Here is a 25,993-nt window from a genome sequence, read left to right as displayed (position 1 = left end):
CAATAATATTTCATTATTGCAATCTGTTCCTCCTATATAGATCACGTGAGATCACATGATCGAGGGATAATTATCTGTAAACTTTTAATGATGTTCCCTATATAAAAATCGTGGCACAACTAAACAAGAGAAGTTCATGCTGGTATATTCTATGTAAAAATAAAGATGTTGTGAATGTAGTTTTGTCCTCTTCCTACGTGGTAGATTATCAGGGCACGATACTGCAACTTGCGAAAATCAAGATTCGTAATAAGAACCGAGTGGCGGTTCTTACATATATATATATAGCTTATAAACAAGTTTAAGGTTTAAATAAAATAGGTTACAAAAGCACAAAAAATTAGAAGGAAGATTAAAAATTAATAAATGGAGACAGTACTCATCATCAGTGGAAAGCCCTATTAATGCAAAATTGACATTGGTTAACAGATTTTTTCAGAATCTCTATTCAAATAATTGTTAACATGTTTCGACAATTTAGCTTAAAAAATTCAGATTGTATCAAAACCAAAGTACCGAAAAAAGAATTGTAATTTTTATAATTTTGATAGTAACTTCTGAAGCACATAATTAATTAGAAATAAGTTAACATTTAAAATAAAAAAAAAAAAAGAAAAAATACTGTTTGCAATCTGGGAAATAACTGGGTATTAGCATTTGTTTTTTTCCCAATCAATAAACTAGAGTATAATTTTGGTTTTCAATTCACATCAATGGTACATGTTCCAATCAATTTTTTTAAAAATATTTTTTAGTATTTCCAAATGGTAAAAATCCAGTAGTTAAGATAAAACTTCAATTAGTAAATGTGCATTAGAAAACTGTATTTTGTTCTGTAAAAAAGAACACACGCTAATAAGCTACAAAAAAAAAATGTGCTTTTTTGTTTTAGGTGCTGTGCAAACCATGCTATTTACACTAAATGATAAATTTACTCATTTCAGAAAAAACAAAATGGAACATCATAATACAGAGTATTTCAAACGTTTCTTGACATTTTTCATACAAAAACCTTTTTTTTAAAATAAAATGTATGAAACAAACATTAATATCAGGGCCGGATTTAGGGGAGGGCAGACGGGGATACTGCCCCGGGGCTTCCACAACAAAGGTCCCCCCACAATAAAATTTTTACAAAATATCCTAACTTTCACAAATCAGCAAATTTTACGCTTTTTCTCCCCTTTAAATAATAATAATATTTTTTAAAAAAAGCAAATAACTTTAGGATGTATTTACTATTAAATTGCTGATCGAAAATATCAAATACATACACATATATCAAAATATTCGGATTTATAACAAAGTATCGGATATTTTCGAAAACATGATTATTTTTTCGAACCCTGATTAGGGGCCTCCACTCCTTCATTGCCCTGGGGCCTCCACAATTCCAAATCTAGCCCTGATTAATATAAAGACAAGAACAATGTAGTCCCAAACTGTTTTGCTAGTTCTATTGACTCCTTTGTTTTGCAGGCTATTTGAAAACAAATAACTGATGTAGCAGTACAAACAACATTAGCAGATGTCTTTTGTGACACCCGAGAATGGCAGAGCCTATGCTTGAACTTATAGGGCAATCACACTGAAATGTACTGAGTATATCTTTTAATTACAATTTGCACTTACAAGTTCCTAAATAAAAGCTTTTTTCATGAAAATGTCAAGAGTTTTTAAAAATACTGTTCAAAAGCACAAATAAAAATAATTTAAAGGATATAAAAAAAAGTTATTTTTTGAGAATAGAATTTGATAGACCTTACTTTTTTCTTATATGAATCCAGGTATGAGATGCCACCCATATTAAGACAGTGAACAATAATCCACTTCCAACCGCTGATACCAGCATAAAAGCAGTACCCTCTCTATAAAGGAAGAGACATAAGAAAGAAAAGTAGTTAAACAATGCTAAAGAACATTATTTAGAGCCTAAATGTAGAATGTATCTCACTTTTTTTAAACCAAAAAAGTCAAGACAAATGAATTAATCCAAAAGTTAACTGTAAATATGAAAACAAGTTGTAGTACATTATATTAGTGGTACAAAACTACACTTCAAGATTTTTTTTTTTTTTTGAAGCAAATGTGTACATTTCAAAAATTTAAATTAAATTTCTCCATTCTTTAACTTCTAGAGAAGAAAAATGATCTTATTAAAAGTAATTTTATTTTAAAAGTCATGAACACTTTTAAAGTGACCTTAATATGAAAAAAATACTTCAATTAAGTTAAATTATCAAAAGCGAGTTAAGAATTTTTTCCCAGAGTAAAAAGTTTCTGGTGTTCACCAAATTAAGTCCATCATTTGTTAAAATTTATTTATACAGACAACTGAATAAGTTTTGCTCTATATGATTGTTCTTTAAATTTCATATGATAAGAGTAATTTTAAATTACTTTCAATTAAAGCTATTTAAATTTGATGACAACACCCGTCCACATAATTTACTAAATATTTTATTAAGGTCATACTGAATGTAATGAATACAACTGTAGCATAACACAGGGATATTTCAGAGAAGTTGTATCCATAACTACAATATACTTCATGTCAAAATAACCTTTTACACAAATGAAGAAATGAATTACGAATGTAGGGTAAAATATTATAAACTAAAACTGTAACAAAATATATTTTATAAAGAAAAGAAGTATACGTACAGAGTGTCAACACAAGCTGAAGCTAAACCAGTCTTATACTCTCCATTCACAAAATTGCATTTCACAACATCAATGATTGAGCCCAGAAGCTTTTCAGTTTGATTAATTTGCTCACCTAAATGATTTATTCTTTCTTCAATCTTAGAAATAAAAAAGAAAAAAGAATTAAATAAGAGAGTAAAATACTTATGTAAACAGCAACATTGAGAAAATTTTAGAAGAAACACTAATTTGATAAATTCTTTAAACATTGAAAAAAAAAAACTATACGATAGAGTGCCTATTACTGAAACTCCAATATCTGAACATGCTACCCACTTCTCCTTTTTAGGTTTGAGCACACAAAATTGAAAATATTTTCTTAAATCTTTAAGAGGCCTTGGGAGAAGGGAAATAAAGATCAAGACAACAGAATTTTAACAGCTTAACCATAACTTAGATAAAGTGTGAAGAAAAATCGCATGCAAGCAATATTTTAAAAACCTACCTATTCACTACAAAATTTGATTGAAACAAATTTCCTGCATTAAAAATTGATAATTCAACCATTTTCAGAACAGGAAACATCCCTTAATTTGTTTGCCCAACTATCTTAATTTTTACACATTCGAACTACAGATGCAAACCAGGCAGGTACGGATAGTTGGAGCTTTACTGCAATTCCAGTTTTATAAAGTTCTCCACATTTTGAGGTTTCTTAATTTCACTGGATATTTCTGAGTGGGGCGGGGGGGGGGGGGGAGAGAAATAGAACTACCGACAAAGGATGACCATTCAGATGAACAATGTTCTAATTAATAGAAGGGAAAAAAAATGAAATAAAAGTAAAATAATTTCAGTTTAAGCATAAAAAGTTTTGACCAAAAAAAAAAGGAAATTGAAAAAAAAAAAGAGAATTTAATTTGAATTTTGGCTTTAGGAATTCAAATTATGTTTTTCGCAATCACGAGAGTGTGTGGTGTATGTAGGCGTGTGTGTTTGTGTCCAGGCATGAGTATGTATGCATGTGTGTATAGGTATGTGTATGTATATGTGTGTGTCTGTGTACAGGCATGAGTGCGTGCGTGTATGTGTGTGTGTGTAGGTGTGTTTGTTGGATATGGACGCAACCTGGAGACGGTTTTCGCTAGAGGAGCAAATTGTGAGGCCAGTCGACGGTGGTGCTGCAGAGGGAGGCGGGGGGAAAATCAAAAGACATCATTCAACAGTCAAATGAAAACAATAAGCAATGTGATTGCTCAAAAAAAAAAATTGAATTATGGTTTTTTGAATTCAAATTATGTTTTTTGCAATCACGAGTGTGTGTGTATAGGCGTGTGTGTTTGTGTCGAGGCATGAGTGTGTGGGTATGTGTGTTTGTGTGTAGGTATGTGTATGTATGCATGTGTGTTCGTGTCTGTATGCAGGCATGAGCGTATGTGTGTGCGTGCGTGTTTGTGTCTGTGTGCAGGCATGAATGTGTGTATGTATGTGTAGGTTTGTATACGTGTGTATGTGTAGGTGTGTGTACGTGTGTATGTGTATGTATGCGTGTGTGTGTGTGTAGGATATGGACGTAACCTGGAGACTGCTTTCACTAGAGGAGTAGCATCGTGAGGCCGGTAGACGGTGGTGCTGCACAGGCGGGGGGAAAATACAATCAGCGTAACGCCAAGGACAGTCAAATAAGAACAATAAGCAATCGTGATTGCTCAAAAAAAAAAAAAAAAAAAAATGGCTGAGAAGAAAAGTTTACATTGAGATATTGACAACAAATCTAATGAGAACAAATCTTCCAAGGTCAGCAAAAACCCCAAACCCTTTTTTCCTTTCTGTTCCTTATATTTCAAGTGTGCTGCTTTGCATAACTGGTTCGTTTTTTAATTTAAACATCTACATTTTTTACAAGGTGTTTTCCCGAATCTTTTATCACCTAACAACCTTTGTGTCTAAACTCATGTTTGATTTGTCAGTAGTCACAATTCTTTTGTTAAGCTTCTCTCCTCAGAAGTTTGGCCATGAGACAGGCACGTAGCTAGAACTTTGTTAAGGGGGGGGGGGGGTCCAAGGTTGCACGAACTTCAAAAGAGGAGGCATGCTAAAGCAGAATTAGTAGCTGATAATTAAACAAGACTAAGATAAATACAATTAAAACTGATCATTAAAATATGATAATTAACTAAAATTAATTAAATAACTGAAATTAATAGAGTCATTACTTAAAATTAGTTTATTTCAACAAAATATGTACATTTGTACTTATGCCATTTTATTTGAAAACTAGAAAGTCACCCGTCAAGGCATGACGGGTGAAAATTGCTTCAACTCTTCTTCATTTGAACAAAGCAATTGCCAATTGTTTGATGATATTTTGATAGTTGAAATTTTAACTCTAACAACAGTGGATTAACCCTAAACTCCAGTAGATAGCGTTCATTGTTTTCGTTTCTTAATTCCTCTGATATGACACAGTCTTACCAGTAAAACTGTTCAAGTTACCGGATCGAGTTCAGCCTTGTCACAATAAATCCTTTCCTTGCATGTTAAACATTACCAAAACATATTATCGAATTAGATATCATGCCGTGGTGCGAATCCATTGTTGAAACATGCGGGTTACTCGATCATCGGCATTATTTATATGTGAATAAACAAATCTATATCTATGGAGTCGAATGTATAACTATATGAATGTTACATAACGTAACCTTGTCCGATTTGAACAACATTTCAGGCAAAATCCCACAACTCTCTCAACGAAAATATTAACAAGGTTTCATTTAAAAAGCTTGAATTACTTTTTATTTATTTACATTTATAATATTCTTTTGATAACACGAAATAGAATGATATTTCCAATCTTATCCGTTTTCTAATTATCATTCCTAATCATCAATTAAAAGCTTGAACAAACTTTGAGGGACGGAGGCTTCCTTTGTTGCAACCATTTTATATATATATATATATATATATATATATATATATATTTTCTTTCTTCAGCCAACTGACACAGTGATTTCAGTTAGCTGGAAAAAAAAGAGAAGCAAGAAATAAATGATGTTCTCAAGTGAAGTCGCTATTCCTCAAAGGGTGAAAGCTGTTCGAAAAAATTTTAAACATCGGAAAAGGCGTATTGCCGTTTTTTATCAGTATTTTTTTCTTTCTAACGGGGCTGTATTAGAGGCTTTAGCCTTTTGCGGAACAAGTGCGAACCAACGGTACGGCATCCAGTCATTCATATGCCACCATTAAGGCGCGGATCTGAATGTCACAGGAAAATTTGATGCCCAGTTTCCACCAGATGGAGACACCTGAGCTCTCTTCGATGCGAAACTGCAAAAGGAATTTAATTTTGTCAAGAGTATTCACAGTCAAACGACCTAAGGGATCTTTTACATGCCGATTAATGGAATGTATACCTAATGAATTAAATTAAGCATCTGTGTAATTTTATTTTAACAACATGTTAATTTTAACAACAATACATATCATATTTTACGACGCAGGTAATGATTTTTTTTTTCTTCAATACGATGTTAGCAAAACACTCTATTGCAAGAAATAGTAAATATCTTTAGCTTGAAGAAAATAAGTGTTAAAAAAAAGGCAATATATAAAAGAAAAGCTCAAAAACATTTACCTCGTGAAATACACCGCCAACTCAGTCATTTCAGTGTATTTCACGTATTTCTGCTTTAGCCCTGGCTAATGGGCGGTAATTTACTGAATATACCTTGCCTCGCGTTCAATCTTCGAGTTGAACCGAACCATTGCTTCGGTCACTCGTCTGGTCTGCTAATTCTATATTAGCTACCAGTTTGTTTCGCACTCTTGGCTTCCTTAAGAGGTTTTCCATCTCCAGCTCAGTCACTTTCCTATGCCGGGCTGATGAGTGCTAATAAGCACGAAACTGCAGTCCTCGGTTGGAAATGACTGAGCTGGCGGTGTATTTCACGTATTTCTGCTTTAGCCCTGGCTAATGGGCGGTAATTTACTGAATTTACCTCGTATTCACCTTTTTTGTTTCTTTGCTTGTAACGTAGTAAATAGCGGTAATTTTCACCTAGTAATTTATAGTTAAATGCACATGCCTGTTTTTTGTTACGTTTAATGCTACCTTCACAATTTACTAAAGATGGATGCATAGATGCTAATTAAATAACTCCTTAGTACAAAGCCAGTGAATAACAATCAGAAAATGTATTCCAATGATGCAAATACAAATATGTTGTATGGAACAACATCGAATAAGATTTTTTTTTCGTCAATTAAAAACTGTTTTTCTTTTGGGATCATAGAATCATAATTCAGTAAGATTTAAAAGTAATAATTTCTAATAAATTACTTATTACATGCGTTAATATGGACGAACATGTAATTTCATAAACGGATCACAGTAAAATACTCAAGTAATTTTCAATTTAATTTTTCTATAAAATTTTGATACCGTAAAAAGTTTGTTACATCAACTTCAAGTTTTATTTATTCATTTATTTTACCTTCAAACACGAATTTTTTTTTGGGGCATTTAATATGTTTCATGATTATGCTTAAATATTGGGGGCATATATATTTAATTAAATAAAAATCTACGTAATTTGTTACTCAGAAAGGAGAGAGATGTTAAAAGTAATCTAAAAGTTCAAATAAAATTTTTATCAAAATATAAAATGAATCTGAAATGAACCATGCCAAAAATATAGAGTTAAAATGAAAAAAAAAATCAATAATTATTTTTCTCATCCTCAAACACACGAAATGTGTAGAATTTCTTTTTTCGCTGCTGGCTTAGAATCTAAAATTAGTTTTTAAATGGAAAAACACATTAACACGTAAAATTGCTCGTATTATCAAGGAAACTTTGAAAGGGAGTACTGCGACTTACCTAGTTTGGGTAAACTTAATTTTCTTTTGCATACAATTTTGTTCAAGATATTTTTCCTATAAGTATAACGTAAATAAAAACTGCGTGTTAAAACAGAAAAGAATCAGAATTCAATTACTGATTCACCAGGAACGCACCTCACTCTGGCTGTATTTCGTACAACATGCGTCTACGAAATCCCACGAAAATCCAAAAAGAAAAGAGAAAGAAAACCACGCCGATGAGCCTGCGGGATACAGCAGAAGTGGCAATAAATGCTTGTTTTTACTTTGCCAATGGCAATTTGATGGACCAAGGAGAGGGGCTGAATTTCAAGGTCACAGGACCCAGCTGGTTTGAAAGTCGAAAGGGACATTTCCCCGTTTTGGACGGAGTAGGTGACACAGCAAAAAGCAGACAAGGGCTCCCAACACATTTTAGCCTTAGAAAAGGGTAAAAGAGGACCACTTTGAATCAAAAAGGGGACCAAAGAGGACCAGTCAGGATTAAAAAGAGGACCTTGGGAGGACCATTCATAGTTAAACCCAGGGTAGCACCAAACGGCAAATTAGCTGCCTGGCAATAAATACGTGAAGATAATTCGTTAATTAACCAAAAAAATGATTTTTAATGATAAATCCTCATCACCTTCTGTACATCTGAAATTCTTATCCATTGAATTATACTATTCACACAAACATTTGGATGGGGGGGGGGGAGTGACAAGCAAGCATGTGACTGACCATCGTACAGTGTAACTTTAATTGTAAAATAAATTTTCTACTACTTAACAGGTAAAAACTGGCTAGTTAAAAATAATCACCCAAGTGACCGATCAATCAGTGCATACCTAATAAAGACCTTTTAGATACAGTTATTACAGTAAACACCTTAGTACATAGTAGTTCACAAAATTTACAAAATTTTTCACATAACCAGTTTAAAGAGAATTCATTTTGATATAAGGTACCACAAGACAAGAAGATATAGTTTGGAGGCCAGGAGGTCCCCCTCCCCCTCCACAGCCCTTGGTTTTTACACATATTTCCAGCCAAAATATGGTAAGTTTATATACATATGAGAGTTTATGACCAAACACCAAAGCAGGAGGTAATTTCTGGCTATGCTACTAACTGACTAAGTTCAAAAATATTAGAGGTTTGCAAATCATTTATTAGTATGCTAAGTATCCAAATCATTTCTTCATATGTATGAATTATTTGTTCGGGCACCAAAAAAATATTGTAACTGTCTTCAAGTACATATAAAAATTAGCGAGAAAGAAAAATTTTTTATTAAAGTCACCATACCCAAAAATATACAAATGCTGCTTAAGTGATAAATACACTGAATGTAAATTTGAGCCTGCTTTTACTAGATAACTTAATGTAATGAATAAATGTGTAAGTTTAGATTCATAGAGCTATATTTTCAAATTGAAAATACTCATTATGAGTACTTAAAAAAATAAGGATACAAAGTTTTTTAGTTTTTAAAAATAAAATTAAATAAAAAATTTGAGGTAGCACATGTCAAAACAGGTTCCAATTTCAAAAAATATTAAAATAATTACAAGATGCAAAAGGATTGAAATCTTGCGCAAGAGAATCAAATTTTCGCGAAGTATGTTCACTGTTGGCATAATTTCCAAAAAAAAAAAAGAATATTCTCTAAAACTAAACATGACTAAAATTGAACATAAAATATGCTAGTCTAGGATAGCATATGTGATAATAACATTCGATTGCACAAAATATCAAAATATGTACAAGATGCAAAAAGATTGAAATCTCAAAGACAAGAAGCAATTCCTCGCGAAGTTCGAGTAAGTGCAATGCTGCAATGGTTCCAAAAATAAGAAAGTTTATTATCTATTAAAATTAAACAAAAAATAAGCTATTCTATGATGGTGTATGTCAAAATAACTTCCGATTGCCAAAAATATCATAACATTAACAAGATGCAAAAAGATCGCGAAGTGCGAGTAAGTTCAATGTTACCAAGGTTTCGAAAAAAAAAAGTAGTTTATTACCTATTAAAATTAAACAAAAAATAAGCTAATCTATGGTGGCGTATGTCAAAATAACTCCCGATTGCCAAAAATATCAAAATATTAACAAGATGCAAAAAGATTGAAATCTCAAACACGACAAGCAATTTTCCGCGAAGTGCGAGTAAGTTCAATGTTACCAAGGTTTCGAAAAAAAAAGTAGTTTATTACCTATTAAAATTAAACAAAAAATAAGCTAATCTATGGTGGCGTGTGTCAAAATAACTCCCGATTGCCAAAAATATCAAAATATGTACAAGATGCAAAAAGATTGAAATCTCAAACACGACAAGCACTTTTCGCGAAGTGCGAGAAAGTTCAATGTTGCTATGGTACCAAAAATATAAAAATTAATTGTCTATTAAAATTAACCAAAAAATAAGCTAATCTAAGGAGGTGTTATGTCAAAATAACTTCTGATTGCCAAAAATATCATAACATTAACAAGATGCAAAAAGATCGCGAAGTGGGAGTAAGTTAATGTTGCCATGGTTTCGAAAAAAAGTAGTCTCTTATCTATTAAAATTAAACAAAAAATAAGCTAATCTATGGTGGAGTGTGTCAAAATAACTTCTGACTGCCAAAAATATCAAAATATTTACAAGATGCAAAGAGATTGAAATCTCAAAACCCAGCAAGCATGTTGGGCAATTCGAACTGATAGCTCAATCAAAACCCGAAGTTCAAAGAACTAAAAGCAGGTTTTAAGCTAACAAACCCAACAGAAAATTTGTGGAATGATCTGCTCGGGAAGAAAGGACTTACAGACACATATTTAACAATTAAATAAACATTTTATTAAACAATAAATATGTCAAAACATGGAAATAATAACAAGTGTAAATAAAATTCACATTCCCCAACAATTGAATAAAAAATCCCCCCCAAAATATCAGTAGGAAACATTTCTTAAAAATAGTATCGTTTAAAGTTCCAGTAAAATTTATATGACTAGATTAATATAAGTACAACCTTGAGTCCAGTGCCATAAACAGAATAGTTCATACGAACGAGTTAAAAAGTTCATACCAAACGAGCTATTCCTTCCTTAAAAGTTGGCACAACATGTGAGGGCGCGATCCACCAAATTTGGATCCCATATCAAAATTGTCCGTGACCATTCCATGCCACCATGCTGAATTCAGAAAAGAAACCTGTCCTCCTGGACAACAGGAACCATCCATCCATCTAGCGGACATCCAATCCAGCTCTCGAGCGTGGACCTTCAATGGTCCTGTTTGTTAGGCCTTTTCACAGCAAAAAAAACAACTTGATTTAAACTCTCAATTTTAGAGAGAAAATCCCTCACTTAAAAACTCATCTCAAGGCAACAACTGGAACATGCCCGCATTTCTAGCTGGGCTCGACGACAAAACTTCCTACATCTTTCAAAAAGAATCCACTATACTACGTGGAACTCCGGAGCACACAGCTCCCAGGCACAATCTCAGCACCTCAGAAAAACATTGAACTGCAGTCACAACATATTAAAACAAGAGGTGAAACAATAAGAGAATGATTGATTGAGAGTTCACACTTAAATAGTATTCCCTATCCCCCTACGCGATGGGGTGACGTATATCAAAAAGCATGCATAAATTACATTGAGGAAACAACTCAACACAGTTTACAGTTTAAAACTAAATTCTTTAAAATTGTTTCCCACATGCATACAGCAAGAATCTACTCAACATCTCTCCTATGACGTCATATCATCGTGGCGGGTCAACAAACGCATGCTACGCATGCAGGGAATGTTGGCTCTGGGGAACGATTCGAGCGCCGGTAAAATAGCGGGATGACTTTCAAAGTTCGAAAAAAGAAGGAAGTAAGTTCTGGAAACTTTTCTAATCCTTCTAAAACTTTAGGAATTTCTCCAAGAAAAAATAATGGCTCTTAGGCCAACAAAGCAATTTTCGGCGAAGTCCAAGAAAGTTTGATGTTATCATGGTTCCGAAAAAAAAGTTTATTATCTATTGTAATCAAACATAAAATAAGCTAATCTAAGTTAATGAATGTTAAAGTAACTTCTGATTGTCAAAAACATCAAAATATTAACAAGATGCAAAAAGATTGAACTCGTAAACAACAGGAAGTAATTTTTCGCGATGCTACATATCGAACACAAGTTCAGAAAATTGCACTGATGAAACATTCTTGATTTTTTTCAAGTGCGTACGAACCCGTGAAAAATATCGGTAGCAAAATGCTTTGATTTCACGTCATAACTCTTCCCCCAAACTTCTCCATTTGCTAGATTTCCATGTTACAGCGGTGGGAGGAGGAGTAATGACGTCAATCTGAAGCGAAAGAGCGAAATAATACCAGAAAGTCAAGTTCAATAGAAAAACGGCGCCGCGGCAGCGTGTTCGGGCTTAACATAAGTCAGCACACAGTATCTTTCAATGTAATGAAAATTTTTTAAATCTGATTTTTTAGTAAAAACAATACAAAAGCGGACTAAACGGACCAAAATGTTAAAAAGCAGTCTAAAGCGGACTTTACCCTAAAAAACGAACTTTGGCGGGAAAAGCGGACCATTTGGGAGCCCTGCAGACGAAAATTGGGAACCTGCAGTTGTTGCACGAGGTTCTCGTGTTCTGAATTGACTCAAGCGCTGAGAAAATTGCCGATTACTGGGAATATTTAAGGGGAGAGAATGCTGCGTTTTATAAAATCATTATCTTTCGGAAAAATTTTGTTGATGCGAGATGCAACAACTGAGAAAAAAGGAGAGGGGTCTTTCGGGAAGGGGGGGGGGGTCCGGACCCCATGGACTCACCCCTTGGCTACGTCCTTGCATGAGAGAAAGTCGGAACAGCCTTAACAAGTTTAGTCAAATTAGGGTAGTGCAGCTTTCATTTTTCAGGTTAAAGATGAAATTTCAATACTTATTGATGGGGTTATTTGCTACATTCTTAGAAATATCTTTGTCATTGATGTACATTAGGGTGTATCAAGAAAAAAAGAACGAAAATTGTTTTTTCAAGTTGCACACCCTCTTATATTTTTCCTTTTATGTCAAAAAACTATAAAAAATTTCAGACAATTTTAACAATGCCAACCCGTGATGACTTGCGTTGGAAATTGTGAACCAGCATTATGTAGTAGGCTGAATCAAGAAAAACTTTTTTTGGAAATTCGAAATTTCATGTTGAAAAAATATTGCCTTCATAGCCCCATATGTACCACAAAAACATTTATCCAAATTAAAAATATTAAGGTATACAGCAGGAGACTTTTTTCAAAAAATTGATATTTTCTATTTATTTTTTAAAAATTATAAATTTTTATTACGTAAAAATCGATTTCAAAAACTATAAGCGAACACATTTTGAAATGAATAATAAAAGAATAATGTATTTAAAATGAAAAATTTAACTGAAACATGTAAAAACCCATATTTTTGAGTACTATGTGGGAGGCTTAAATATTGCATGAGAGCAAAATCTCCTACTTAATGCTAATTACCTATTTTATTATTTATATCTTTCAACTTTATAATTTTTGAAAATTTCTTACGTTTTTAAAAAAATATATAGAAAAATATTAGTTGATTCAATGAAAGGTCATATAACTCGTTATGCATAAGGTATAGAACTCTGCTGGGTACCAAAAATATAGGATTTCTTTTTTTTGGAAATGTAGGATGGTTTTTGACCTTTAATGAAAAATATAGGATTTATGGGAAATATAGGACGACTTTGATCCCTGCTTAAATGATGAAATAATTTAAAAAAGGTTTTCCTTACCAAAAAAAAAAAAAAAAAAAAAAAAAAAAAAACAGCACCCTCAACATACACAGCTTAGAGAAAAACTTAAAAAATAAATAAAAAATAACTTACAACTTGAAGTTTATCATGAAGAATAAGAGCAGCAACATCATTAACAATAGTTCTGTTTATTTGTTCTAAAGTACTTTTCAAATTTTTAATAGCTTGGATTCCATCAGATGAAGCCTACATAAAAATAAGAATACTTCTGTGATGTGTCGTAAAATATTTTGAGCAACAATAAATGTAGCATTATAACAAGTACATATACATAACTACAATGAAGAAAATACATTATTCAAGTATGGTTTGGACAAAGCTAAAGATCAGGTAATGATTTTTTTTTTTTTTTTGCCGGTTATTATACTTATGAATATTGTTATATGTTTTGATAGCCGCAATTTTTGGCAGAGAGTGAAGTAGAAAATTTAAAGCTATCCTAGTTCAGATTACAAATAGCATGACAAATAGGAACTACTCACAGTAGGGTGCAAAACAATGAAACGTGGAGATAAGATCTATTACAGGCCCTTTACAAAGAATGTAGGTTCATGATGAAAAGTAATTGAAATCCTAGGTCAACTATCATTCATTAAATTAACATACTTAATGTTATTTTTTGTGTTAGTTTGAAATATTTTTAGTTATTTAGTCTCTTAAAAGCTTTTTGTCGTTATAAAAAGGTACTTTGTCAAATATATACTTAAAATAATTAGCAACTTACAATAAAGCAATGTTCACAATAATTTGGGAATACCGATGTTAAAATTGATTTGAAATTTTATGACAGCCATATTTGTTGATGGTTTCTAAGGTGTCATGCGCATGTTGATTAGTCATAGTACGGTAAGTGCTACTAATGGCTAGGTGGGCAATGCTGGAAGGCATAAAAATGCAACCAAACTGTAATGCTTAAACAGATTTAACCATAAGAAGGCATAAATCAACAGCCAATTGCATTGAATTTTTTTAGTTTGTTAACGTTTATTTTTTTAAAGCATGGTTTGTAAACAAAATTTAAAAAAGAAAAATCAAGGAGTATTTAAAGACTAGTTAGCACTTTGAAAGTATGAAATTTTTTACAATGATAAAATATTAAGTGCTGATTAAGTTTAGTTCAAAACAAGTTTCAGAAATAGACAAAATCTTTCACACTATACTATAAATGCTTCAGAATCTATCTTAAATAGTGGGCAGTGAGGATCAGATTGAAGATGCATAAGCAGATTTAGGGTAGATTATGTTAAAATAGATTACCAACTTAAGGATTGAAATCACAAACACTGCATGCTATGTTTAGCTTGTGTTAGCTTGTAAGTACAAGCTTGATGTTGGCAATTTTCCAACACACACACACAAAAAAAAAAGGTTATTAAATAAGTTATTAGTTAAAAAAAATTAAGTTAATTGGAAGTTTTAAATTAAATCCATTCTTTCCATGCAATAAATTTGAGACCGTTTTTTGAAAAAAACTGAATAATTATATTTTTTGAGACAAAATAGGATTTTTGAATAACTATATTTTATACAAATAAAATAGGAGGGATGCCATATAAAACAAGGACAAATATTTCTTGCAAATCCTTTTTAAGGTACCTGTAACTTTAAAAAAAAAAAAAAATCAAAAATATCAGGGACTAAAGATACATTTTAATATTTTTGACGGTTTTCAAGCAAAATATAACTTTTAAATTCAAGCAATTTTGAAGGTTTTCTATAAAAGCACATGAACTAAGTAAATGATTACCTTCTTAAAGGGATCTTGAGATTTTTCATCACAATGCATATAGTATGTCATTACTCCTAAAGAAATAGAAAAAAAAAAAGTTACACATGGAACAAAAAATCATTTTTCAGTACTTCTTCGCTTCCTTTTTTTTTTTTTTTTTTTGAAAAATCCTTGTATAAAAAGTTTTTGCTGTGGGTTTTTTTCTCTTTTGTTTCATTATTCAATTTTTCTTCTCAGAGGTCGTTTATATAATTCTATTATGACTCTTATTGAAAGCCAGGGCCGTATCCAAAGGGGGGTGCAAGGGGAACGATGCACCCCCCCCCCAAATGTTTTGAACTGTAAAACAGAAGAATTTTTTTTTTAATTTCTAATGTCAGAAAAGGAAAATAACATAGTTTTTTAATTCTTAATTTTGTAACTATTAAACGAGTGAAAATTTGAAGAAATACAGAAAAAGCAAATCTAGTTCTCATTAGCTGCAAAGCATACTTGAAATTTAGACCCTTAATTAGGATTTCCTACTCTCTTTCCCAATTCAAGTTAGGGCCAAGGCAGGCCCCTTGTCAGTTTGATAGACTTACCCTCCTCCAGGGGTGTGCACAGAAATTTTGGGGCCCGTCACAAATGACTTTTTTGGGCCCCCTCCATATTGTTTACCCCTATTTTCCCTCCAAGTTTTAAAAATATTGGGCCTCCTTCAGGTCCGGGCCAACAGGTGTCCCTTCTCCCCCCTGTGCTTATAGACAAATGTATCTTAGAGACAAATGTATCTTAGAGACAAAATTTCAAGTTTACAGGTGAGAAATTAAAAGAGTTATGACACGTCCAATAATCCAGACATATGTTATTGAAATACATATTCCAGATAACAAAACATAACATGGTTCATACTCAACTTTGAAAATTAAAAGTAAGGAGTTTTTAAGGAGTTTTGCAGGAGTTCATTTTACTTTTCAAGGACTATTTTCTTGTTTAAAGATGCATTTTTTAAAACGTACTTCAGAAAAATATATGCACAATTCTTGTATTATTTACTTTTGCTCATCACAAACACACTAAATTTATAGTGAAATATGCATTTATAGAAATACTAATAGAAATATAGTGTAAGAAATGCATTCGTTATTGAAGTATCTTAGTAAGTGTGGATTTTTTTTTTGAAAAATCAGATGTAGCGAACCCTCAGTTATAGCAATCTCTTAAGCCAGTGCAGCGAAGGTTCGTCATAGCGAGGTTTGACTGTATTTGAATATGTATTGTATTTCTAAACAGCAGCAAATAAAATTTGATTTATCATAAAACATTCAAATTCTTTAGAACAGCGGTTCCCAACCTTTTCAGTAGCGCGGCCCACTAATTTCGTCAGAAAAATTTGGAGGCCCACTAACTGCTTTGTATAACTTCTAATGGCAAACAGCATATGTATTTGTGTGTATGTATATATATACATAATGCACATTTTTCAGCATTAAAGTAAAAGATTATGTACCAGAAGAATTTTAAGATGTTTTTTTTTAAACGAAAATAATTTTATTATAATCCACGTAGCTGACAAAATTGTAAAAAAGTCAAAAACAAGTATTAAAAGTCAAAAGATTCTTAATGGGATATTTGACACTGTTTGTCTTCCACCAGTGATTCAATGTCTGGATTGAAACCAGACAGTTTTAATCTCAAATCGCTCTCAACATTCAGCTTGTTTCTGTATTTATTCTTCAAAAATACTAAAGTTGAAAAAGCTCGTTTACAAAGATAAGTTGTAGAAAACTCCATCAAGTGTGAGAGTGCAATTTTGGCAATAACTAGATATTCTTGCCGAGCGTTTATCCAAGGGATCAATGGTGTTGTTTTGAAAAGCGATTTTAAAGATTGGTCACATGATAGTTCAATTAATGAATCTTCTTCACTTGAAGATAATTTCAGTTTGGAAAGGTAGTTCTCTTCAAAGGGATTTCTGATCCACTGAATTTCATCCTCAATTTTAGGGAAGAAGTGCCTAAGAAATATGAAAAATCTTAATACTGCTTCAGTTACTAAAAGCCTCATTCATATGAATGAATATTCACTCATACTATATTATACAAAATAGTTATCATTTGTTAATATTAGTTTTAAAATCTCATTATTTGAAATATTTAATTTTTAAAGAAGTTCTTAAGAAAATTAATGTCTTTAATAATAAGACGTATTAAAATACTGGCAAAAAATTAAGGAGAATAAAATTTTCAGCTTACCAGAGGCTAGAGGCCATAGCTTTGAGGTGATCTTTTATGGTTGCAGCTGTTTTTCTATCGACTTTAATCTCGTTGGTCTCAATAAAGTCATGCAAAGTAGGAAATGCATCAAAAGAATCTTGGTCTACTTTTCGAGCCCATCTCTGAAGTTTAATTATCATAGCTTCGATTTTGTCTTGCACAAAAAACTTATGACAATCCTTGCCCTGCAGAGTTAAATTCAGAACATTGAGGGAATTGAAAATATCTGCCAAATAGGCCAATCGTTTTAACCAATTTTCATCAGTTATGCAGTCTAAATGGGAACTTGCTATTTTTCCATCATTTACTCCATCCGTTAGGAAAATCAAGAGTTCATCGCGGAGTTCGAATAACCTTGTCAAAACTTTTCCTCTTGAGAGCCATCGAACTTCACAATGAAGCAAAAGTTGCTTGTGTTCAGCGCCCATTTCGTCGCACAAAACACTAAACAGTCTGGAGTTTTTAGGTCTTGCTTTGATAAAGTTCACGATTTTTACTGCGTCGTCAAGAGTTTTTTTAAAGACGCGTCCAAGCCTTTTACTGCAAGAGCTTCTCTATGTATGCTACAATGCGTCCATTGAACCAAGGGAGCAACTGTCTTAACTTTGGCGACCAAACTAATATGAATGCCTGACATTGCTCGTTCTCCATCAGTTGTCAATCCTACACATTTCTTCCAATCTATTTCATTTTCTTTCATGAAATTGTCAGCAGCTTAGAAAATTTCTCTAGTTTTTCTTGTTGGCAAAGACTGACAAAACAACATTTCTTCTTGAATATTTCCATTCCATTCAAAACGACAGAAAGCTAATAAATTAGCCTGGCCAGCAACGTCCGTACTTTCGTCAAATTGGAGCGAAAAATATTCACTTTTTCTCAGAAAAGTAACGAGAACTTCTTTTACGTTTTCTGACATTTCATCTATTCTTCTTTTCACTGTTCTGTTTGATAACGGAATTTCATTAATTTGTTTTGTACATTTTTCATCAAACAAAGCATTACTTATAATTTTTGCGGCGGGTATGATAAGTTCTTCTCCCACGGTGTGAGCTGAACCCTTTTTTGCAATTAACAAAGCTAGTTCATAAGAAACTCTGGTGCTTTGCTTTGAGGATTTTTCCATGGTGGATTTGGTCATAGAAAAATTTCTTTTCTTCGTTTGAAAGAAATCCAAAGACTTTCCCACACATTCAGGATGCTTAGTTGAAAGATGTCTTTCAAGTTTTGAGACTTTCATACATTCGTTTGACAAAGTTTCAAAGCAAATCACGCATTGAGGCATGGGTTCTTCTTCGGAACCAGAAGAAATAAAGCCGAATTTTATAAAATCTGGGTTGTATTTTCTAAAGTATGATTTACTTTTCTTTTCTAGTTTTCTGCTAGTTGGACCGGACATTAACTTACCGACAAACGCAGTTTCAGTACTAGTCGAAGGCAAAACAGATGCGGGAGTCAATTCATCACTTGCCGTCTTCGTCTTACAGCAAGACCCTGTTCGAATCCAAGAATCCATGTTTAAGTGAAATATGTTTTCCTCACAGCAGACAGACACAGAGCGATGTTATTCATCAACTGAAAACCACAACCATTAACTATTGACAAAGGGGTAAAACAAGTCCGGAATACAAGCATCGAAAAGAGGGAGGAGATCATTGTCCTAGAAAAGGGACACTTGACCACTTGACCCTGGGCTGTCGACCCCTGAACAGTAGGGGGTCTTCCTGAATGAACAGGTGCCAGGGAAGCTTTTGAGCGATGACTCATCTCACTAGCGAATGGTCCCGAGAAACTGGTACCCCAAGATTTGTCTTGGAATGCTTGGAATAGACTTTCTCTACTTGGCGTCCGCGGCCCAGTTCCATGCTGCCCGCGGCCCACTTGTAGGCCGCGGCCCACGGGTTGGGAACCGCTGCTTTAGAATGCAAAGTAATTTGAGCTTATTATGTCACTGATACATATAATTCAGGAAAAAGTGATTATGTTCTAATATTTTAAGTCATTTAAAAATAAATACCTTTCATTAAGGTAAAAAAAAGTCTTACCTGATTCAACAACTCCATTTGTCTGCTGATACAAAAATGGTTCAGGATCAAGACAGAAATCGGATCCGGCCTAAAATGATATTTCATAATGAGAAATTATCCTTCATGCATTTTAAGGAAACACCAATCATCACAATCTTTCCACAAAATCATATTTATATATTATGAACTTTTTTTGTGCAGAATTATTATTACTAGTAGTTTAAAATTATTAAATGCGAAGTTAAGGATGCAAAGTTAAAAGATAAATTTCACAGGACTCAATTTTCCAGTGCCCATTATTTAAATCCTTGCACTTACATAATAGAGAATTTTAAAGCATTTTTAAACTGATTGTATGTTATACTTAAGCACCTTAGTTGTAGACGAAGTAGTTCCATATTAAAGCAGTGACTTTATAAATAATTTTAAAAATTATAAATAAGCTAACTTAAGCTATGGCACTTTTCATCAGACATAAATGGCAAAATCAAACTTTCCAATGTTCTACATGATTCTCATTCTCACAAAACAAAACATGAGAAGAAAATCAGGGGTGATTGTGACTCCATGAAAAAATACCTTAACTTTTTTTCCCAAGAAGAAAAAGTGTTTTGAAGGGCATCTATATACACATTACCTGTATGCACACATTATTTATGTACATAATTATTTGCTGGGGCTAAAACTCGAAGTTTTAATTGGACTTAATACGTCCTTGTGCATGGAGGGAATTAAATTCTTTTAATTTTTCTCATTTCTTAAAATTTTTCAAAGAATGTTTAATTTTCCACCACTATATCTGAATCTTTAAAAATTAATTACATTGATTTACTAAAAGTGCATACTGTCTGACCACAGATTGTATGGAAAGACAAACATCCGTTTTACAGCCGGAAATGAACGAATCTATTATTTTTTAGCGATGCCAGCTTTTGCAGAAGCAGAGTCTCATTCAAATGAGCGGAATAGCGGCATCAAATTTTTACTTTTCCCCCGCATTCAGATAGATTCGCCTTCTCTGGATGTTTGAAAATGTTCTCTGGATGTTCCATACAATCCGTGGTTAAAGATTTCAGAATTAAATGGGTTTGGGGCAATTGGGGCAGCATGTATTATGATCACTGTCCAATAGGGCAGGGAGATATCTGAATTTTAATACCACGATATATCGCTCTCCAAATATCGATATTTTTGATATATATAGGTCATTAAATTCATTTTATGGGGGGGGGGGGGCTCCAAAGCGAGTTACATAAGCATATGCAACAGAGAAAAGCCATAGGCCATCTTGGTGAATAAATATTTTAGCAATTTATTCTAATAATATAGCTATAGCAAGGATTTTCATGTGTTTGTGTCGGAAGGGGGGGGGGGATCATGAGGCAGATTATACCACAGAAACTTTTGGAGAAATTAATTTAGAAGAATTAAAGTCTTTTTATTAGTGGGTGGCAATTCTTGAGGAAAAAGCGGGCTGGGTAAAATTGAGGGGTGCCATCGCAGTCGGGGGGAATGGGCACCCCTAGTTACATCATCTGCATATTAAGATATGCAACAGAGAAACGCTATTGGACATCTTGAAAAGAAAATATTAAGGGGAAAAATATCAATTAACCCTCTTTCCTCTTCTTATCTAGCCTTTATTCCATCTCCCACCCCAGCTGTTCTTCAACAATTACCATAGAGATTGCAAAATATGATGGTAGCTTACACTTTATACCAAACGAAACGTCTTCAATTTGGACTTTCGTCTTTTCATTAAACATCAACCTAAATTTTACAAAAGTGGGTTTTCTGAAAGTATAAGAGTTCCGGTATTTTTGAAGAGGAAGATACCGGAAATCAAGATGAAAATACCGGAACACAATCACCCCTGGAAAATTCTGAAAGACTTTTTTTCTGTTTAGAAAACATTATAACCATGTATTAATTTTTCTTCAACTTTTAGAATATGCAAATACTTTCTGCTGTTAGCCACGAATAAAAACATTTTTCAACTAATGAGTAGAATGTAATTATGACTAAAATACCTAATGAAGTTAAAAGTATCATTAAATAAAATTATTCATTAAAGGGAGCAAACTTACCACACAAATACCAACATACAGTGACACTAGTACCCAACATATCACGACAGATAATAGTCCAAAAACAGAAAACCTGATGGGGAAAAAACATTTTGTCAAAGCCTTTCATTATTACTAATGATAATAAAAATAATTTTCTTATGTAAACACACACAAATGCAACCAAATACTAATCTAATTGAGCCTAGATAATTGCTAGCTGTCACTTTTTTACTGTATTTAAAGTGATACTTTTGTTTCAATGTGCATCTAAATCTCTATTTATTCTTTACAGCTAATGATATTTTTACATGTGCATTTGCTAAATATGTAGGTATTCGATCTCCCACAATGTATAGTTTAATGATATCTACATAAATATCCTATATTTTTCTAGATATCAATTAGCTGTAATTGGGGAAAAAAAAGAATTACAAAATCAGGCCATTTTAACTAAATGCTAGAAGTTCTCTGGATTAAGTTAACCAAATTTTTGGGTTTTACAAACATGGGAAAGAAAATTATTTATCATTTCTTTCAGAATCAAACTTTAAATTTGCTGCAAATACATCTTGCTGAGAGAAAAAAAAAAAAAAAAAAAAAAACATGATTTTTGAATAAAAAATCTTTTTTTTTTAATAAGGGCTTTTAAACAAAACAATTATCAGTGATTACTAAACTGTGAGGAGCTGCTGCAAGTGATCTTTGTTATACAAAATTTAAAAGTTCTTAAGATCAAACAAATACTTACAATATCAACAAACAACGAGAATGTTTAATTACACCCCATACGAGTGTAATACATAAAATAATCAGCAAACATAGAAGACCAATTGTTGAAAGCCATCTGCAAAATTAAAACACATAATTACTATTAAGCCCCTTAATCTCAGAAATGAATCTTAGCAGTCAAAATTTATTACCAATACTTTTATTTGTATTACTTGGAAGAGTTGAATTTAAATGAATGCAAAAAACTCTAAAGGTTGAATAAAACATAAAAAACCATGAATAAATTACTTCCTATCTGAAACAATTTGAAACCTTGGTCACCCTTCATTAATAAACCTCTCTAAAGCGAATACCTATGGTTATTTCAAAAATCGTCAAGAGAGTTGGTCACTAAATGGAAGTTTTAAATTCGTCAATAATAAGGTTAAGCATATGCGTTGGTGACCCTTGGGAGATTCATGACATTCCCATTTATTGTTAGCTTTGAAGAGGTAGTAATAGATCTGTATGGTTAAAGATTTCACTGTACATGATTTTGATGCAAAGTTCATAGACAAAGCACTGCAACACCCAGGAAAAGTTTAAAGCTCTTAGGAATTTTATCAACTTAGGAAATCGTCAAGCCTGTGTGTACATTGCATTTTAAGTACTAATATATAATTTTTTTTTTGTAAGAGATGTTTAGCTCAAGAAAGATTTTTACTTTTAAATTTGAAACAAGCTAACATATTTCTATTCATATACATAAATTTACTGCAAAAAGAACAAAAAATGATACCTACCTGATGAATTCAACTTCATCAATAACTTCTGGAAAAGCACGGAAATTTATGCTGTCTACTTTATGATTAATGTCATGTATTTTATTTAAGCCAATGGTAACATTGTCAGCCATTTGCCTCAATCCGAGTTCAAGAACTTGTTGAAGGGTTGCATTTGGAATAACGACAAAGAGACCTTCTAACTTCTTTAAATCATGATTGACATCATCACTGAGTAGTGATTCAATTTTTGTCGACTGAAAAGATAAATGACAATTTTTTATTCCAATTAAAGGGAAAAAACAGCCAATCCAAAGAGTGGCCCAATTTTTAAAATAACTTCTTTCACCAAAAATCTCCTGTCATTAAAAAAAAAAAAAAAAAAAAAACTAGAAAGCTGTTACTGATGGATGCCTTTAAGAGAAAAGTAGAACTTCTAGAGAAAGGCTTGTATACCACTTTTTCCACGTTAACTGAGGTAAACACACCAGTAGAGGAAAGTGCTTCATTTTGCTTCAGTGGTGGCCACTTCAAGGTTCATATTTGAAAAAATAAGATTCCAGGTTTCCTAATGGATTCAAACGTGCAGGAGGTAATACCTCCTGCATGTTTAATGCACTTATGAATCCACTGGGAGACCTGAAATCCTATTTTTTTTCAAATATAAACTTTGAAGAGGCCACTACTGAAGCACTGGCACTACTGGTGTGTTCTGCTGTGTGCAGGTAAAGGGCAGTAACTGCAAATTTTTCATTTTTTTTTTTTTTTTTTGCATTTTTGTCACCTATTGTACGTTATCTTTACTGTACAAGCTCGCTTATTTGGTTTCCGCCGAAAAAAAGACGTCTCATTGCAATTTTTCCCTATTGTTAGCATTGAATCCAAAACGCATTTCTTCAAATATCTCGAAAACTCATTTCTGCAGATACTGCCGTTTACCTGCACATGGCAGTGTTTACCTTATATTTAAACATATAAAACTTTGATTTTTTACATGGAACTTTGCAGAACAACTTTGAAAGTTAATACTGTAAAGCAAACAGCGAATCAGCCTCAATCATTTAACATTTGTTACATAAATTGAATAGTTAAAAATGAAAACACAAATGTTCTAATTTCTAAAAATGTTAATGATTGAAGTTTAGTATTTAGAATTTAATTTCCTAGCAATATATTAGCATAGCAATTTCATAATCATAAGAAGAATGACTTATAAATGAAAGTTTATTGCACCAAAGGTACTTCAAATAATTATACAATCAAACAAAATTTTATAATTCTTTGAAAGTGAATGCAAATTTAAAAAAAAAATACTTACTAAATTCTGAACTGAATTTACAACGTCTGAAATATTTTTTGTAGAAGATTCAATGTTTTTAATTCCCTTATGAGCTGTTTCATTGCCATATAATCCTACAGTAAGAGCTCCACTGTCAAAACAATGACAACATATTAAATATTTATTTTAATACATTACATTACATACTCCACTTCCAATTACAATTGCTCACAATTTAGCGAAATGGCAGTTAATTACACTTTTATTTTCTTTCTGAGCTGTTTTGGATGTATTAAGAATATACCTGTACCTCAGAAATTGAGTTAAAACTTAAAAATACATGCATACACTTTAAAAATTAACGATTACTATTTTGAAACACAAAATTTCAATTCCCTTTTGTGGATGCAAAAGAACTGCTAATGTCACTTCGAAAATGCTGCAACTAAATTTGAAAAAATTGAGGGTGACGATCTCTTTTAATAATTTTTTCCCCATTTTAGAGATCAATCCTCAAAACAATATCCATACACACATCACTTTTTTTTAAATTATTATTTTAAAAATTATGTCACTAGTTTTAAAAAAGTTTAGAAAGCAGATTTTGGAAAATTTTTGTATATTTTGTGGGTAGAAGTCTTTTTACAGTGCTACTTTCAAGGAAAGTGATCTGAGTGATTACCACAGAAAAGATATCGTGCTTTCTAGAGCTAAGTTTATCAAGAATTTAGAAAATGTAATTAATTTTTCTTTTCCAAAGAAACAATTTAAATATGAAAAGTTCAAATCTGAAACTTTATGCTGATCTAACTGCCAATGGATCAAAATGTAGCCATTTATGGAGATGTCTGAATTTTTATATGGAATGGCTATGTTAAGATAGGGAATTTTAAAAGAAAAAGGGGTACGAAACTTTATTAAAATTTCATACATGAAAATTCTATATATGACTTGTAAACAAATTATTTAAAACAAAAATTATTCAATGAACTTGATTAGAAGTTCAGATTAAAATTATGATATACTGACCAACAAAGAATGGCAAAGAATCCAAGAGTCCATTTGAGAGGAGTGATTTTTCTTTTCCTTTTAAAGCTTGAATCACAACATCGGCACAAGAAAAATATCAAAAATGCTAAAAGGGTTAATATCAAATAAAAGCCAGGAACAGCAATTATGATACCTAATGCCTAGAAAGTAGAGAATAAACCTAATTAAAACAAAAATACACACACACACACATATATATAGTTGTGACTTGGAAAAATGGCAAATGCACTGGAAGAGGAAACCGAAAACTTCATTTTGAATAATTTTTTTCAGTTAGCTTGCACATTCTTGCTGATCCTACCTATTACAAATTGAAGTGTTCTGCTTCTGCTTAAAGTTTATCTGCTATAGCTCTGTGGCACAATTATTATATTAACACAGCATTAACAATTTACAAAAAATTTTTTAAAGATTTGGGACAATCATAATTTTTTTTATTGATATAAATTCATTTTTTTAAACACAAAAGTAAAGTCTCATAAATAAACATAAACCACATTATTTCCTTCCTGCAATGTTTTATAATGCACAGGATTGTTTTGAAGATCCCAATTGAATTCCAAATGTAGGCAGGGTTGGCAAGTTTTTGACAGTTCGTGTTTTTTTTCTGGTTTTACTGTGGTTTTTACTATCATGTATAGAGCTTCTTCTTGACATGGTTTTTGACATAATTGTCAAAAAAACCTAAATTTATGTCCAAAACCTATCCAAAATTTATATTAACACACAAAATTACCTTAATAAGCAATTCTTAGTTTTATAAA

The 25,993-nt window shown here is 32.2% G+C and overlaps 1 protein-coding gene across 7 annotated transcripts in view; it reads right to left on the bottom strand.

The window, feature by feature from the left end:
* The window catches only part of LOC129216156 (protein tweety-like), a 67,180-nt gene that overhangs the window by 26,567 nt on the left and 14,620 nt on the right, over positions 1 to 25,993 (bottom strand). For all 7 annotated transcript variants that reach the window (XM_054850316.1, XM_054850321.1, XM_054850317.1 and 4 more), the window contains exons 3-12: positions 25,209 to 25,369; positions 24,219 to 24,330; positions 22,922 to 23,157; positions 22,159 to 22,254; positions 21,429 to 21,501; positions 19,360 to 19,429; positions 15,078 to 15,133; positions 13,403 to 13,516; positions 2,665 to 2,804; positions 1,767 to 1,868 (exon numbers count right to left, since the gene is read on the bottom strand). In XM_054850316.1, coding sequence (XP_054706291.1) covers positions 1,767 to 1,868; positions 2,665 to 2,804; positions 13,403 to 13,516; positions 15,078 to 15,133; positions 19,360 to 19,429; positions 21,429 to 21,501; positions 22,159 to 22,254; positions 22,922 to 23,157; positions 24,219 to 24,330; positions 25,209 to 25,369 — 1,160 coding nt within the window. The remainder of the gene's footprint in view (positions 1 to 1,766; positions 1,869 to 2,664; positions 2,805 to 13,402; positions 13,517 to 15,077; positions 15,134 to 19,359; positions 19,430 to 21,428; positions 21,502 to 22,158; positions 22,255 to 22,921; positions 23,158 to 24,218; positions 24,331 to 25,208; positions 25,370 to 25,993) is intronic.

Source organism: Uloborus diversus, chromosome 2 (genome assembly GCF_026930045.1).
Source record: "Uloborus diversus isolate 005 chromosome 2, Udiv.v.3.1, whole genome shotgun sequence".
In the NCBI taxonomy this organism is placed as follows: domain Eukaryota; kingdom Metazoa; phylum Arthropoda; class Arachnida; order Araneae; family Uloboridae; genus Uloborus; species Uloborus diversus.
The sequence above is the reverse complement of the archived record's forward strand: the minus strand, read 5'-3'. Positions and strand labels throughout refer to the sequence as shown.